The sequence below is a fragment of the Archocentrus centrarchus genome, unplaced genomic scaffold (assembly GCF_007364275.1).
Source record: "Archocentrus centrarchus isolate MPI-CPG fArcCen1 unplaced genomic scaffold, fArcCen1 scaffold_89_ctg1, whole genome shotgun sequence".
Lineage (NCBI taxonomy): Eukaryota > Metazoa > Chordata > Actinopteri > Cichliformes > Cichlidae > Archocentrus > Archocentrus centrarchus.
This window is the reverse complement of record NW_022060298.1, coordinates 65,130-80,956: the sequence shown is the minus strand read 5'-3', so window position 1 is coordinate 80,956 and position 15,827 is coordinate 65,130. Positions and strand designations below refer to the sequence as shown.

At 46.6% G+C, this 15,827-nt stretch overlaps 1 protein-coding gene across 1 annotated transcript; it reads right to left on the bottom strand.

The window, feature by feature from the left end:
- Nucleotides 1-12,992: 12,992 nt before the first annotated feature.
- LOC115777957 (proline-rich protein 2-like) lies at nt 12,993-15,088 on the bottom strand. Its single transcript, XM_030725983.1, has 2 exons — nt 14,372-15,088; nt 12,993-13,391 (listed from the first exon to the last, which is right to left on the bottom strand). Exons 1-2 carry the CDS (start codon nt 15,086-15,088, stop codon nt 12,993-12,995), a joined length of 1,116 nt encoding a protein of 371 aa, XP_030581843.1.
- Between the last annotated feature and the right edge of the window lie 739 nt (nt 15,089-15,827).

The following is a 15,827-nucleotide window of genomic DNA, read 5'->3' as shown; positions in this document are numbered from 1 at the left end:
GGTGCGCTCCTTTGAGAGACAGAGGAGCGCAATCTTTGTTGGATTTGAATCAGTACGATTTGCATCCAATAAAAGCAAAGATGTTAACAAATAAATTGGAAAATATTCTGGCAATTTAGTGATATTTCCAGAGCTGTGGTCTCGACTGGTCTTGAAATAAAATCCCAAGTCCGCAAGGTCCGAGTCCATGACAAGACCGAGACCATCAAAAAGCTACTACAACAGTACCGATCAGTAATCAAAGAACAAACAGATCAAACTGATTGATCAGCCATCAGAGGAGTCGGATCAATGGAGCTGCTTCTGTTCCTGATGATCCCTGTTTGATCCTGGACCTGAGCTCTCCCTGCAGAGGAGACACAAGACAGTCAGACACACACACACACACACACACACACACACACACACACACACACACACACACACACACACACACACACACACACAAACCTGTGACTTTCAGCAGCACTGTTTTATATCTGATGATGTATCCATGATTCCAGACTCCACATCTGTATGCCCCACTGTCTCTCTCTGTAGGGTGTTTCAGGGTCCAACTGAGGTCTCCAGTTTTCAGCAGGTCTTCATTCATCTTCACTCTGTCTCTGTAGAACTGGTCCTGTTCATCAGGGTGGTCAGAGCCGTACTGATAAATATAGACTGTCCTGTATGAGCTGTCCCAGCACACCACTTTAGCATCTTCAGGCAGGTTTTCTGAGGTTTTGAAGGGCAGCTGGACAGACTCCGCCCCCTCCTCCACCTCCACCTCAGAGACTGAGAGGACAACAAACACAACATGAGCTGTACAAAGTCTGATTGGAGCATCATGTGACAGCATCATGTGACTCTTGTGCACAGAATGAAGTGATGGAGTGGTGCCTCCTTCAGGCAGAAACAGCTTATATAGATCAATAATGATTCCATCAAAAACAAGAATGGAGCTGCAAAAAACACTGAGAGGAACGCTGCAGAAAACTGTTCATGAGTGAATTATGATTAAAGCTATGCTGGGAGGTCAGCTGCAGACAGACATGCTCTCCACAGGATCATAAACAGCCCAGAAAATTGTCGGCTGCCCTTTGACCTCCCTGAAGGAGATTGCTGGCTCCACATGCCTGAGAAGGTCCACAGCCATTCTCAACAATCCCTCCCACCCATATCATATAAATATCATATAAATCCATATCCTTATAGTTTTCATAAGTGTATTTATTTACTGTGATATTCATCCTTAGCTGTGTAAATATAACTTAAACAGATGAGTATCAAGTGTTTATCTTATTTATCCTTTTCCAGACTTCTAGCCAGAAAGAAAATTCAGCCCAGCATGTTTTGAGTGTGTGTGTGTGTGTGTGTGTGTGTGTGTGTGTGTGTGTGTGTGTGTGTGTGTGTGTGTGTGTGTGTGTGTGTGTGTGTGTGTGTGTGTGTTGGGGAGGCAACACACACTGGCATGCTAAATGCCATGCCAGCTTGCTAATTCAGTGACTTATTACAGAACAGTCTGTATTAATGGTTGGTCTTATGGGTCATTGAAGGCACCTGAATCTGACTGGACCATGTGACTTGATGATGATCGGGAGTGCGGATCCCTCTAGTCTGGTTACGATGCTGTGAAAATACGATGCATGGAGTTGTGCGGGGTGTGGGCCCACTTGATAATTGTAATGATAGATCAGGGAACCGGAGAAATTCCCAGCCCGGTGCAAGACAACCTCAGCATGGCACAGCACCGGGCGTTAAACCGCTGGCTAGAACACTGTATTCTAATCTGTTTCTGTATACTTCTATATCTGCACAACGGGAGAAGCACCTGTAATTTCATTATTTTTTATGTATATAGACCATAAATCTATTTTAATCAAAGAAAAACATCAATCTACAGCTGAGTTTATTATTTCAGTGTGATTTCCTGAGTTTGTGAATTCCTATAAAGCTGATTTCCTTTTCCTGTCTGTCCTCCAGCAGCCTCAGCTTCTTCTTCTGCAGACAGCTCCTCTGGAGCTTCAAGCTGCTTCTCTTTAAAAGGAGACCTACAAACCTTTGCATCCAGCCACAAAGACCCCATGGGCTCCTCTGGATCAGGAAACATCATTTTCACTCTCATTACTGTTGGACTTCACAATAAAAGCCTCAGATTTATGGCTGCTCCACCCTGACCTTTGACACCATCCAAATGATGGATCAAAGTGTTTGAATGATCTCAGCAGCTTTAAAACTCTTGGTATTTATACATTTAGACTGATTTGGACTCAACTAACAAAACTATTGATTTGATCCAAACTACAATTGACCTGTATCTACAGCACTGACCTTTGACTTTCAGCTCCATTTGTCTCTTCAGCAGGACGTTTCCCTCCCTGCTGTAGATGGTGCAGGTGTAGGTGTTTGTGTCTCCATCTGTGGGGTATTTCAGGGTCAGACTGAGGTCTCCAGTTTTCAGCAGGTCTTCGTTCATCTTCGTTCGGCCTCTGTAAAACTGGTCCTGTTCTTCAGGCTGGTCAGAGCCGTTCTGATACACGTGGACCCTCCTGTTGTTTTTTTCCATCCATTCCACTTTAGCATCTTCAGGCAGGGGAACTGTGGTTTTGCAGAGCAGCTGGTCAGACTCCACCCCTGAATCCATCTCCACCTGATGGACTGAGAGGATAACAAGGCACAACATGAGCTTGGATGGAGACATTTGTGTTGCCTGAATGAACAGGCCAAATGTTGTTGCTTCATTGGGAGCTCATTGTCCTGACTGTTGTTTGCACTTATGTGCCAAATGACAGTTCAAATTACCCTTTTGGGAGTCGCTGGGAGGAAATCTCGAGGGCGCGCCATCCAGTGACTTCACCATCCTGCAGGGACATTTCAATGCTCACGTGGGCAATGACAAAGAGACCTGGAGGGGCGTGACTGGGAGGAACGGCCTGCCTGATCTGAACCCAAATGGCATTTTGTTATAAGACTTCTGTGCAAACCACAATTTGTCCATGACAAACACCATGTTCAAACATAAGGATGTCCATAAGTGCACGTGGCACCAAGACACCTTAGGTTACAGGTGATCGATTTTGTAATTGTATATCAGACCTGCAGCCATGTGTTCTGGAGAAGATGATGATGATCAGAAGATGTTGCTTATTTTGTGTTTGGGAGTTTGTCTTTGAGGTGGACCAGTTTTTGCCTTAGAGTGTGTATACTTTGATGTTATACCATTCATCCATCCATTTTCTTCTGCTTATTAGGGGCCGGGTCATGGGGGCAGACGCCTAAGCAGACAAGCCCAGACCTCTCTCTCCCCAGCCACCTCCACCAGCTCTTCTGGAGGGACACTAAGGCGTTCCCAGGCAAGCTGAGAGATATAATCTCACCAGCATGTCCTGGGTCTGCCCTGGGGCCTCCTGCTGGTAGGACATGCCCGGAACACCTCACTCAAGAGGCGCCCAAGAGGCATCCTAATCAGATGCCCAAACCACCTTAACTGACTTCTTTCGATGCAGCTCTACTTTAAGCCCATCCCAAATGGCAGCAATCCTCACCCTATCTCTAAGAGAGAGGCCAGCCACCCTTCGGAGGAAGTTCATTTCTGCCGCTTGAGCCGCGTTTCCATACGGAACGACTCGGTGCGGGTCGACTCAGTCAACACAACTCAGCACGGCCGTGTTGTGTTTCCATTGCAATTGAGGACCACTACAGTGTGGGTGGAGTCGATATAGCAGCGCGGGCAGTAGTCTCATGACGTAACTCGTATGCGACTCAACATGTCATAATCGGCTCAGTGTACTTCAAAAGTGCTGCCGTTAGCGGACTTACAGCAACAATTACTGCAATAACACCACAGTAATACCTTATGTTGGTTGTGAAGTGCAGTTTCAGCTTTCAGAAACTGAATTTTTCCGATAGGACAAACGGTCGCGTTATTACTGTAAATCAAAGTCCCTTTGATCAGCCGCCTCAGGCTCTGTGCTAACCAGCTGTTAGGTTAGTAGGGGCAGGTAATGGGTGCTTCAGCGGCGATCGCCCGGCAGTATAGGGTTATAGTATGTATGCTGTGTGAGCATTTCAGATGGCTCTCATGTTGCCAAACTACCGCTGCAAACTGTCGGTCTGGGGATTCAACCTGTGCTTTGCATGCCTCCAGTTTCTTGGCGCGGGTTTTCAAAATGGCACGCTTGATTCTGGTGAAGGAGTCGGTCTCATGACTCCGCTAGTGATGGTACTCCCTGGCCAATCAGTGGCATGCTGTACTCCGCGTCACATTTTCGTACTGCCTCGGATCGCTCAGAACCTCGGGTGAGTGAATACGGAAAAGAGACCTGCAAAGTGTACCTGATTCTAAATCGCGGCGAGTCGAGTAACCCGCGCCGACTCTTTCCGTATGGAAACACGGCTTTGTATTTGCAATCTCAGTCTTTTGGTCACTACCCAAAGCTCATGACTATAGGTGAGGGTAGGGATATAGATCGACTGGTAAATTGACAGCTTAACTTTCACACTCAGCTCCCTCTTCACCACGACAGATCGGTGCACATCACTGCAGACGCAGCCCCGATCTGTCTGTCGAGCTCCAGTTCCTTTCTCCCATCACTCGTGAATAAGACCCCAACATACCTGAACTCTTCAAACTGGAGCAGCAACTCGTCCATAAGCCAGACACCCCACCCTTTTCCGGCTGAGTACCATGGTCTCATACTTAGATATCCTATTTCTCATGCCAGCCTCTTCACACTCAGCTGTGAAACGTTTCACTGCAAGCTGGAGGCCACCACCTGATGAAGCCAACAGGACCCCATCATCCACAAACAGCAGAGACAAGATTCTGAGGCCACCAAGGTGGAAGCCCTCTGCCACTTGGCTATGCCTAGAAATTCTGTCCATAAAAATTATGGAATCTGTGATTCTGGCGAAGTCCAACACCCACAGGAAACAAGTCCGACTTATTGCCGGTAATAAAATAAAAGCTTCTAGAGAATAAACCTCTACATGACCTCTGACCTTTGACCTGCACCTAGAGCACTGACCTCTGACTTTCAGCTCCATCGTTCTCTTCAGCAGGATGTTTCCCTCCCTGCTGTAGACGGTGCAGGTGTAGGTGTTTGTGTCTCCATCTGTGGGGTATTTCAGGGTCAGACTGAGGTCTCCAGTTTTCAGCAGGTCTTCATTCATCTTCGTTCGTCCTCTGTAAAACTGGTGCTGTTCTTCAGGCTGGTCAGAGCTGTTCTGATACACGTGGACCCTCCTGTGGTATCTGTCCATCCACGTGACGTCCGCATCTTCAGGCAGGTGAACAGTGGTTTTGCAGGGCAGCTGGACAGACTCCACCCTTGAATCCATCTCCACCTGGGGGACTGAGAGGACAGCAAAGCACAACATGAGCTTGGATGGAGACATTTGTGTTGATTCTAACAGGCTGAATGTTGCTGCTTCACTGGGAGCTCACTGTTAGATAGAAAGTGTTCAGTGTGAAGAGGAGACGCAGCAGAAAGATGAAGACTGACAGGAAGAAAGCAGTGAACAGACTGTTGGAGCTGCTGTTAGTGGGACAGGACTTTATTCAGTCTGTGAGGAGCAGATTGGACTTGATGAAGCAGAGAAACACAGTCTGAGTGTTTCTGTCACACTCACTTCATCACAGCTCAATGTGAGAACATTTGGAACAATCTGATAGAACCGTTCCTTTAGGCAAAGGAGCACGGATCTCTAAATAATTCAATTAAAATCAATTTGATTTATATAGCGCCAAATAACAACAAACAGGGACTTCAAGGCATTTTATATTGTTAGGTAAAGACCCTACAATAATAAACAGATGTTAATGAGCTCACAAACACAGGCCTACAGCTGGATTTGAAGCAGTAGATTTAATAGAAAATAAAAACTCACAGCTGGATTCAAAGGCTGAGCTCTGTGTGACATGGTTACCTGTCAGCATCTACAGGGGGGTTCAAATATGAAGGAAACATGAAGGTGGTGGATCAGAAACACAGCTGCTTCAACTTCATACATTCAGTCAACCAAGTGATTTCTTACAGATGTTAATGAGAAAATTCTGCTGAGCCTTTAAATGACTTAAAAATTGATCAACATATGTCTCACAGAAACCTGGTTACAGCAGGATGAATATGTTAGTTTAAATGAATCAACACCCCGGAGTCACACTAACTGTCAGAATCCTCTAAGGACAGGCCAAAGAGGAGGAGGAGGAGCAGCACTCTTTTGTTCCAGCTTAGTAATTAATCAAAGACCCAGACAGAGTTTTGATTGGTTTGATTTCCTTAGAGTTTCTGTCTGATTTCTGAGACTTTTTATCTGATTTAGTGCTCAGTTCAGATAAAATAATTATAGTGGGTCATTTTAACATCCCTGTAGATGCTAAAAATGACAGCGTCAACACTGCATCTCTAGCCTGTGAGACGCTGGAGGCAGTTGACAGTTATCGGCAGGCCAAGCGGAACATGTCTCAGGCAGTGGCTGAAGCAAAAACTTGGGTGTGGGAGGTTCAGTGAGGCTATGGAAAAAGACTTTCAGACAGCATCGAAGCTATTCTGGCAAACCGTCAGGCAACTCAGGAGGGGAAAGCGGTGCTAGACTCACACGGTCTATAGTGCGGGTGGGGTGCTGCTGACTTCAGCTGAGTTTAATTGACAGGGAAAAATTGGAACTTTCTTCACTGGACTTTTTCCACAGGTACCTGAGATCATACCTGAGACATTATGCACCTAACCAGGATGATGGCCACATGTGAACAGCTGTGTCTAAAGAGGTGTAGGGATGCATCTCCAGGGACAAGTGCTGACTGCTGTGGTTTGAACATCATGCACTGATCCAGTGATCATTTCTTTTACGTTTACAGGAAGATTTTCATCAACTGGAACTGGATTTGACCCTGAACGGGTGCAATCCACATTTTTTAATGAATCTGAGGCAAATTATTAGATAATAACTGATTTATGTCACTGTTTGTCATGTGGGCCAATTTATATGCAGAATCTACTTTGGACTGATTAAATTTAAATGCTAATCCACTTCACTGAACAACATTGACACACAAAAGACTAATGTTTTTAATGCATAATAAAGTATAGAAAGTAGGTAAACATATTATAAATATGACATTATCAAACTCTGTCTAAACTTGCTGCCAAAAATTGACAACCACAATGTTATAAGATCAGTTTTCATAAAATGAGTCCTGGCTGGTGGCAGGGAGTCTGCTGGAGGTCATGTTTTGAAAATGCCAACATATATATGTGTTAAAATCTTTGCTCTTACATTTCTGTGTTTAAGAAGTCTGTTCAGATATAAAATAAAGTGGTGTTGGATAAAATGCAGAACCAAGGTTGGTGCCATCGGAAACTCTGAGTTCTCGCTCTCTGTCTGGGCAACGGTCAGTGACTGATGGAGACTAAACAATGATAGAAAGAGAGACTCCGAGGTCATCTGAACACCCAGCTGTTGGAATTCTCTATTTTCCACATTTTGTTTTGTTTAATGATGTAACTGAAACTGATAAACTTTGACTTTATGAAACCCTGAGCTGAAGAACAGAGTGTCAGTACACTATGGAAATGACCTCATTTGACACAGGAGACAGTGGACCATCTTTTCTCAAAGGAGAGGAGATAATGCCAGCAGCACTGAGCAAATTTTCTTTAACTGGATGACATGAAATACTTGCAGTGAAAACATTTTTGACTGGCTCCAGTCTGAAATATGTACCTTTGCTCCACTAAACGGAGACAGTGTTGTCTTTGGTGTTTGTCCAGTCAGCAGCAGAGCTAACTGTTTCCTAAAGAATTCAGTGTTACTGTCACATGTCCACAGCCTTGTTTGCTCTCTTTGAAGCTCTTTCATTGCAGGCCTGACCCTGTTGCATTGCTCCTCTTGAATCTGAGGTTCAACTAACGGATGGACCCTCCTTTCCATCAACCTGGCCTAGACCTTCCCAGGGGAGGCTGAGGAGTGTGATCTCCCAGTAGGTGGAGCAGACCCTCTGGCCCCCCTTTTTAAAGATGGGGACCACCATCTGTTAGAATAGATAAACATGTAACTGTTTTTCTATGTATCACAATGTGTTCATCATAAACATGCACATGACCATCAGATTGTAAGCACAAAACATACTCACACACACCCGGACCCTCCAGGTGAGGAAAGCAGGTAACGCCTGTTTCCTGACGTCACACACACATACACACACCCCCCACACACACTTACGTGATGCTAAAATAAAAGCACCGGCAGGAAGAAAGAAGTCAGACTCTCTTTCAGAGGCACGTGAGTGTTAGCTGACTGAGACTCTCCCTGCAGGTAAAAAGACCTACTACGGGTTTCTGTGTCTTTCTTTATTCAACGGTGGTCCGAACCTAACACCATCCCAGTCCACCAATCCCGTGGCCCTGCCCCAGATCTCCACACGACAGGACAGAGGTGTTTCAAACAAGACAGACCTACAACATCCAGAGCCTTCAGGAACTCAGGACGGATCCCTGCAGTGACCTCACCCCCAGTGATGGTGACACACAAACCCCTCCACCAGGTGGCAATTTCCAGAGCAGTTGGGAGAAACAAACAAACAAACAAACAAACAAAAAACACAACAATCAGAAACATTAATCATGCTGTGAAAATAAATTAAAATACATTAAATGAAGGGATGGGCCGACTGATACTCATCCACCATCATCACGACGGTGACAGCACTGACCTCTGACTTTGAAAAGCACTTGTTTCCTCATTAGGATGATTCCCTCTTTGCTGTAGACGGTGCAGGTGTAGGGGTCTGTGTCTCTGTCTCTGTCACTGGTGTATTTCAGGGTCAGACTCAAGTCTCTAGTTTTTGGCATTTTCATCTCCGTTCGGTCTCTGTAATCCTCGTGCTGTTCCTCAGGCTGATCAGAGCCGTCCTGATACACGTGGACCTTCCTGTCATATCTGTCCTTCCACTCCACTTTAGCATCTTCAGGCAGGTGAAGTATAGTTTTGCAGGGCAGCTGGACAGACTCCACCCCTGAGTCCACCTCCACCCTGTAAACTGAAAGAACAACAAAGCACAACATGATGACATCAGCAGCAGGTCTGATGGTCACATGACCTCCCTGCCCCCTCCTCCTAGTCTCAGATTGTGTGTCAGTTTGTTCCTGATGTGTTCCTGACTCGTTCTTTGGTAACTAGTCAGGTAGATACATGAAGATCTCACATCTGGCTGACTGAGCACAACTCAAGGAGGAACATTTACTGAAGCTGCTGCAACACTTCCTGTCAGCACATGTTTCCATGGAGCCTGCTGTTTACCACCACAGAAGAACAGTTTGTACACATACCACCAGAGGACACCTGTTAACCATCGGCATTATGGGTAGTGCAGTAGGAGACACTCACCTGACATCAAATAGTATCGAAAATGAAATAAAAGACCTCCAGAAACTACAAGAACAACCAGGAGAGCCAAGAAAATCAGGAGAGCTGTGGCCCAGGATGGAAAAGGTTCTGTGAAGAAACACATGGAACCTGTGAACTTTGACCTTAATCTACAACTTTGACCTGAATTCTGTTACACTGACCTCTGACCTGCAGCACTAATTTCTGTCTCAGGATGTCATTGTCCCTGTAGATGGTGCAGATGTATCCTCCTGTGTCTCTCTGTGTGGGCTGTTTCAGGGTCAGACTGAGGTCTCCAGTTCTCAGCAGGTCTTCATTCATCTTTGTGCGGCCACAGTAACGATTATCCTGTTTGTTAAGGTGGTCACTTCTGTTTGCATACACATGGACCATCATGAGTTCTGGTTCAGAGTGAGTCCACTCCACCCTGGTGTCCTCGGGCAGGTCAGGTGTTGTTCTGCAGGGCAGGATGACAGACTCCGAGCCTTCCTCCACCTTCACCTCCACCTGCTGGTCTGAGAGGACAATAAACCACAATATGAGCTGTAGATGCAGCAGCAGCCACACTGATGGGAACTGGAGCCCAGCTGAGGATCTACATTCCTGACCTCTGACCCTGTCCTGCAACCAGTAATCAGATATCATAATATTCAGAGTGAAATTATTAAAATCTTTTTAAAACAGTTTGATGTTACTGCTGACCAAAAATAAAAAATCAACCAGCAACTGTAAATATATTCACATAAGTGTGTGTGCTGAGGCTCCACGAGAAGAGCACACACACCTCTGCACACTGCAAAAACTAATAACCACCTTTTTTTGGGGTCAGTTTTGTTTTAAACCAGCAGGTGAAGGCCTTCAACAGACTGAAGATTTTGCCGGTTTTGCCTCAAAACAAAATATTATTTATTAAAAAGTAGGTAAATTACAATATTTACATTTTTGAAAAAAAAAGGCACCTCACCATTGCCTGTGAAATGAAATTACAAAAATTTACCATAACATCTAGATTATAAAAAAAGCTCCAGGCAGATTTAGAGGGTGTGGATGAGCGCTGTTGGTCAGTGCTCATGTGACATCTGTCTCTCCATTTTTAATAGCACCGCAGCTTTCACACAGTCATACACATTCTTTCCATGGCATACTTTCACATACACCAGCACATACACCCAACACATCACCCCAAACACGTCAAGTGGGAAGAGAGGGTGTGTGGGTCTTTCCACACCCCTGTTTCCTGCACCCTGCCTGGGGTGGGGCCTGTCTAGCGGTTCTTGGCCGGGTCGGCTGCTTGCCCGGGTTGTTGATTGCTCTGTGCTGGTACCCGCTCGCTCACACTTCATGCAGGGTCTGATGAGGAAGGGTATATCCATGTATGGTCTGTGTGTACATCAGTGCAGGACTGGCTTTTATGTGTGTTTGTGTTTTGTATGTGTCTGGGCCTGGGTCTGTGGCTTACTGAGCCTTGGCCCCAAAAATCCAGTAATATTTGATAAGTGTGCAGGTGTAGAGTTGTGTGTCTGTGACTGTGTTAGTGCCTGGGTTAATTGGTTAAATGGACCTGCTGTTAGCATTAGCATCTGTCTGCACCACCTTTGAAGAACCCGTTTTCTACCTGCTTCTCCAAACAAACCCCACAACTCCTGTTATGGAATTTAAGGAAAATAGAGCATTAATTTACATTAAAATTCACTTACATTGGTGATATTTGTCTCTTACCAAGCCTCTAAGTATCCTGCTGCTCTTGCTAACTTGTTTGCTGATCTAAAACTTTCTACAAGTGTATGACTGATTGGATGGGGAGGGGCGCTGTTGCTGGGCAAAAATCAAGGCAGAGGCGGAGCTTCCTCAAAATCAGTGTCCATTTCAACAACACTTAAGTTTACAGTAATGTTTTACACAGCATTGAGGCAATATTAAAACAAATTTTTATTCATTCATATGGCATCAGTCATTTCAGTCACTATAATGTCAGGCAGTAACTCTGAAACCAGAGAAACCCAAGAATTGACTGTTTCTTCTGAGCAGCACTTCATCATGGTGGGAACTCTCTTTTTAGAATCTGAGTGTGTGCAACGTCAAAACACACTGTTGGTGTTTCATGTCAGATCGTATTAGTCCTCGTAAGCTCCATGTTTTACACTGTATACAGTGAATGCTGTGAATCTGATCCTCCACATGGAGAAAAACTGAAGCAGTAAGATCAGATTTTCTGCTGCTTTGTTGCTCCTGTTCTGCTGTTTCCACAGAGGTTGTCATAAATGTTGCTGCTAATTTCATCAGGTGTGTCACAACAATTTAGGAAATGTTTTGACCTCTGATCTTTGTCTACAGTACTGACTATGACCTGTAAATACAGCAGGTGTTGGGGTTTGTTGCTGACCTTTGACCTGCAGCTGGATGTCTCTCAGTCTCCGTTCTTGTCTTCCAGCACTGATGGAGCAGGTGTAGCTGCTGCTGTCAGTCAGTTGTGGGTTCCTCAGAGTGAGGCTGAAGTCTCCAGAGTCCAGAGCATCAGACCTCACTGATGTGCGTCTCCTGTAACGCTGGTTTTGTCCTCTAAGATCATCTCCTCCTTCTCGGAGCAGGTGGACAGATTTGGGATCCAGATCACTGCGAGTCCACATCACTGTGGGCTCCTCAGGTATAAAACCTGAGAACTGACAGGGCAGCAGGACAGACTCCGCCCCCTCATTCACCTCCACCAGCACAGCCAGGGCATGCTGGGAAACTGTGAGGACACACAAACAGATACACAAATGAACTGCATTCAAAAGATAAAATGCAAATTAATAAATTAAAGTAAAAACCAAAATAAAGTGCCTCAGTAAAGTGAGGGGACTCTAGATCACCTTCAGTGCTCCTCAGGATAGATTCTCTTTTTTCTGTCTTGGAGGGATGAACACCATTCTGCTAAAACATTTAGGGGCAGATTTACTTGAAAAAAGAAGTGCCAACAAAAGTGGAAAGGCCTGTAAGTGATCTACTGACAGAGTGTTGCTTTACCTGGTTAGGAGGAAAGTTTGATACACAGTCCCCATTTTTAGAGCCTTAATAGGAACTGACTGTATTGTGAGTGGTCTTGTGTATTGATGACATGGAAAAAAATTCAGAACAACAAAACATCATATTTAACAGGAGCCTCACTGAAGTCTTGGAAATGTAACTACTGAGCATCAAACAGCTGCTGAACATCTGCATCAGAACTCCTCACAGAGACGGAGTCTGCACCTTCCTCTTCCTACAGCAGTTGTGGTCCAGAGCTGCTGTCTGTGACATCCTGATCTGTGGTCAGTCTCAGAAAGATAAGTTTGAAACGCGAATCCTCTTGTTAGCAGGACTGACTGATGCTTTTTGGATCTTTGTGCTGCTTTGGAGCATCACTTTAAGGATCACTTCAAGATGGCACCCCTGCCTCCTGCAGCAGGGTCCTAAAGACAATATCACGGCACACAGCAGACTGTGATAAGCTGAGCCTTATTGTTGTAACTGCTGCAGATACATTTTTAAAACTAGTTACAGCAGCTACAGGATCAAGAGCTTTTTGTTGCCCCCCCCCCCCCGTTTGCAAACAGCAACTGATCACTCAAGGGGTCCCAGCATGAGTTAATTAGGCTTTTTAGTCTTTAGGATTCATGGGGTACCCTTATGTTCTGATGGGGGCTGTATGGTTGACTCGTTCTGCCTGGGGGGCATGGGCGCTTGGATATTGGGGTTCTGGGCGCTGTGGGGGCCGTGGGGGCCGTGGAGCCCTGTTCAGGCCTGGACCTCTGGGGGGTCCGGGCCAGGCCTGTCGGGGTGCCTAGGCTGGCCCTGGGGTCGGGGCGGTCCACTCCCTGGGTGCCCTCCCGGCTCCCCTGCTCTCTCGCCTCTGGCGCCCCTTGGGGGGTGGGGGGGTGCTCCCTCTGGCCTGGGGTGCCCGTCGGGGGTGGGGCGGTTGGGCCTGCTGGGTGGACTCGGGGCTGTGCAGCCTGGGCTTCGTGGGGTGTGGTGGGGTGGGGGGACGATCGATGGGGAGACCTTTCCTGGGATTGGGAGAGGGTTGAGGGGGTTGTCCGTGGTGTCTTTACGTGAAGCCTGGCCACTTACAATTGAAGGTGCGTCTCCTTCCCATGGCCCCATGTCCCTCTTCTTGGTTGCTCCGCCTCTCGACGGTCTCTAGCTTCCTTCTCGCCCTTGATCAGTTCTTAAAATCCGTTGCGCTCTCGGCCCTGTCTCCTCGCTGTGATTTCTGCCTCTCTGGGGGATCCTTGGGCAGTTCCTCTGGGCCTGCCCCGCCACCGCCACTGATCTGCAGGGACCTGGGCCTTCCCCTGGTACCGGGTCTGGGGGGGTAGGATTGGGGGGGTCGGGTTGGGGATGGATGGGGGCATTGTTGGCGCTGCCCTTCCCCTCTGTTCTCCCCCTGGGTCGGATTGGCTTCTCTTGTCACTCTTCTTTTAATGCACAGCACTAGCTTAGCACACACACATAAGACTAATAATAATAACTGTATTTATGTAGAGCACTATATATCTCACTACAGGTGTTGGGAGCAGGCTGGATTGGTAGTGGGAGGCCACATAGCGGGTCGGGCCATCTTCAGGAATGTGGATCGGCCCTCACCTGCCTCACTCTCCCATACCCCACCTGCCTTCCATTTTAATGCATCTCACAAGTCACTTTACACGGGTAGGTGGGACTCACATTTAAAAATAAAGAAATTCCAATCAGGCAATTGGAAAATGTATAACTTATGATAAATTATATAAGTTCCGCAGTCGGGAAATAGGGGAACAAATTTGAATTATAAATCCATAGACTCCATACATTATACATGACATTAAAAAAATATATAAATAAATAAAAAAAATAAATAAAAAAAATAAATAAAATATATATAAAAATATTTCATTTAATATTCAAAGGAATGGTATGGGTGACTAACACTATGGTAGGGGTTGAGTGGCAGGTGGGCTGATTAGGTTTCGGGGGGGAGCCTTGGGGGGGGTTTTTGGAGCAGTGCTTGCGGCCCCCTGCATCTCTTCTTCCTTTCCCCTGCTGTCTCTCTCCTCCCTGGTGCTGGTGGGGTCCGGTCCTTTGGGGTTCCCTGGGGTGGATGCTGGCCTGGTGGACCTGTCCGTGTCTCTCTGGAGGGGTGGCTGGTCGCGGTGGGGGTGTCATGGCGACAGCGTAGGGGCTCCGTTTTTGGATCTGTGGGCGGGGTGGGGGTGATGTGGGTGTTGGGGGCGGTGAGGCTAGGGGATGGGTTGGGGTATATAGGTCTTGCTGGCTGGGCTATGCGGCTCCTCCTCTTTCCCTCCCCTGCCCCATGGTCTCTCCGTTTGTCTGCTCCCCTCCCCCCCTCGCCGCGTGTGCCCGTGTGGTGCAGGCTTGTTGTCTGCCCTGCGGGCCTGATGCCCTGCCCCTGTAACTGGCTCTCTGGGGTGGGGTGAGCGCCCTTTGCTCTGTCGGGGGGTGGTGGGGGCGGTGGGTGTGGGGGGCTTGGGGGGCCATCCTGTGGGCCGGGTTGTCCTGTGCTGCTGGGGCTGAGTCTGGGCATCTGGGTTGTCCTGGCTGCTGTGCCTCCTGGGTTCTTGGGTCTGTTCACTGTCTCTCGGCTCGTGTGGTGCTTTGGGCTCCTTTTCTGGGTGCCTGTGCCGCCTGGGTGGGACAGGGTTGTGCTCTCAGCCTCTGCTGGCTTTGTAGAGACCCTTAGACACTGATGTAGACCTTCCTGCATGTTTCTGCCCTGGCACGGGGGTTTCTACTGCTTCTTGGCCTTTAATGCAGGTTGCTGACACTTGGGTTTTGTTGCCACCATGTATCGTGATGTTTGGACTCACCACACTGACTGATTTGGTTTCTGATACTCTTTTTCCTTGTTTAGGGGTCTGGATGCTGGTTGTCACTAAGGTGCTTTCATTTTTGTTTATTTTATTCTTTTTTTTAAATTTATTTATTTATTGTAAAGGGGAAGAAAATAAAAATCTTATGATGAGTTGGGATCACTACGTTAAATAAATTTGGAAGGGAGCACATGCATGCCTTCACAGGAGTATAAACATGGGCACATATGTGCACAGGGACATGCAAGCATGAGCACACACATGTGCGCATGCTCACACACACACACACACACACACACACACTCAGAGGGCCAATGATGTATTAAAACACTACCAACCAACAGGTACCCCAGCCTGTAGCAGATAGCATTAATGATTTTGTTTGTTTGTTTTTCCAGTTTCCTCCCTGTTAATGCTGCATAGCTGGGGTACCTGTCAGATTTTTTTTTGTTTAGTTTTGTTGTCTCTGAGCCCCCCCCCCCCCCCAAAAAAAAAAAATTAAAACTAGTTACAGCAGATAAATCTGAAAGGTTTCCAGATAATTAATGGAAGACAAAATAAGAAAGAAACTGATGAAATAATATGATTACAATTTTTGGCAATTAAAAAACTGCATATTATCAGTTGTAATGT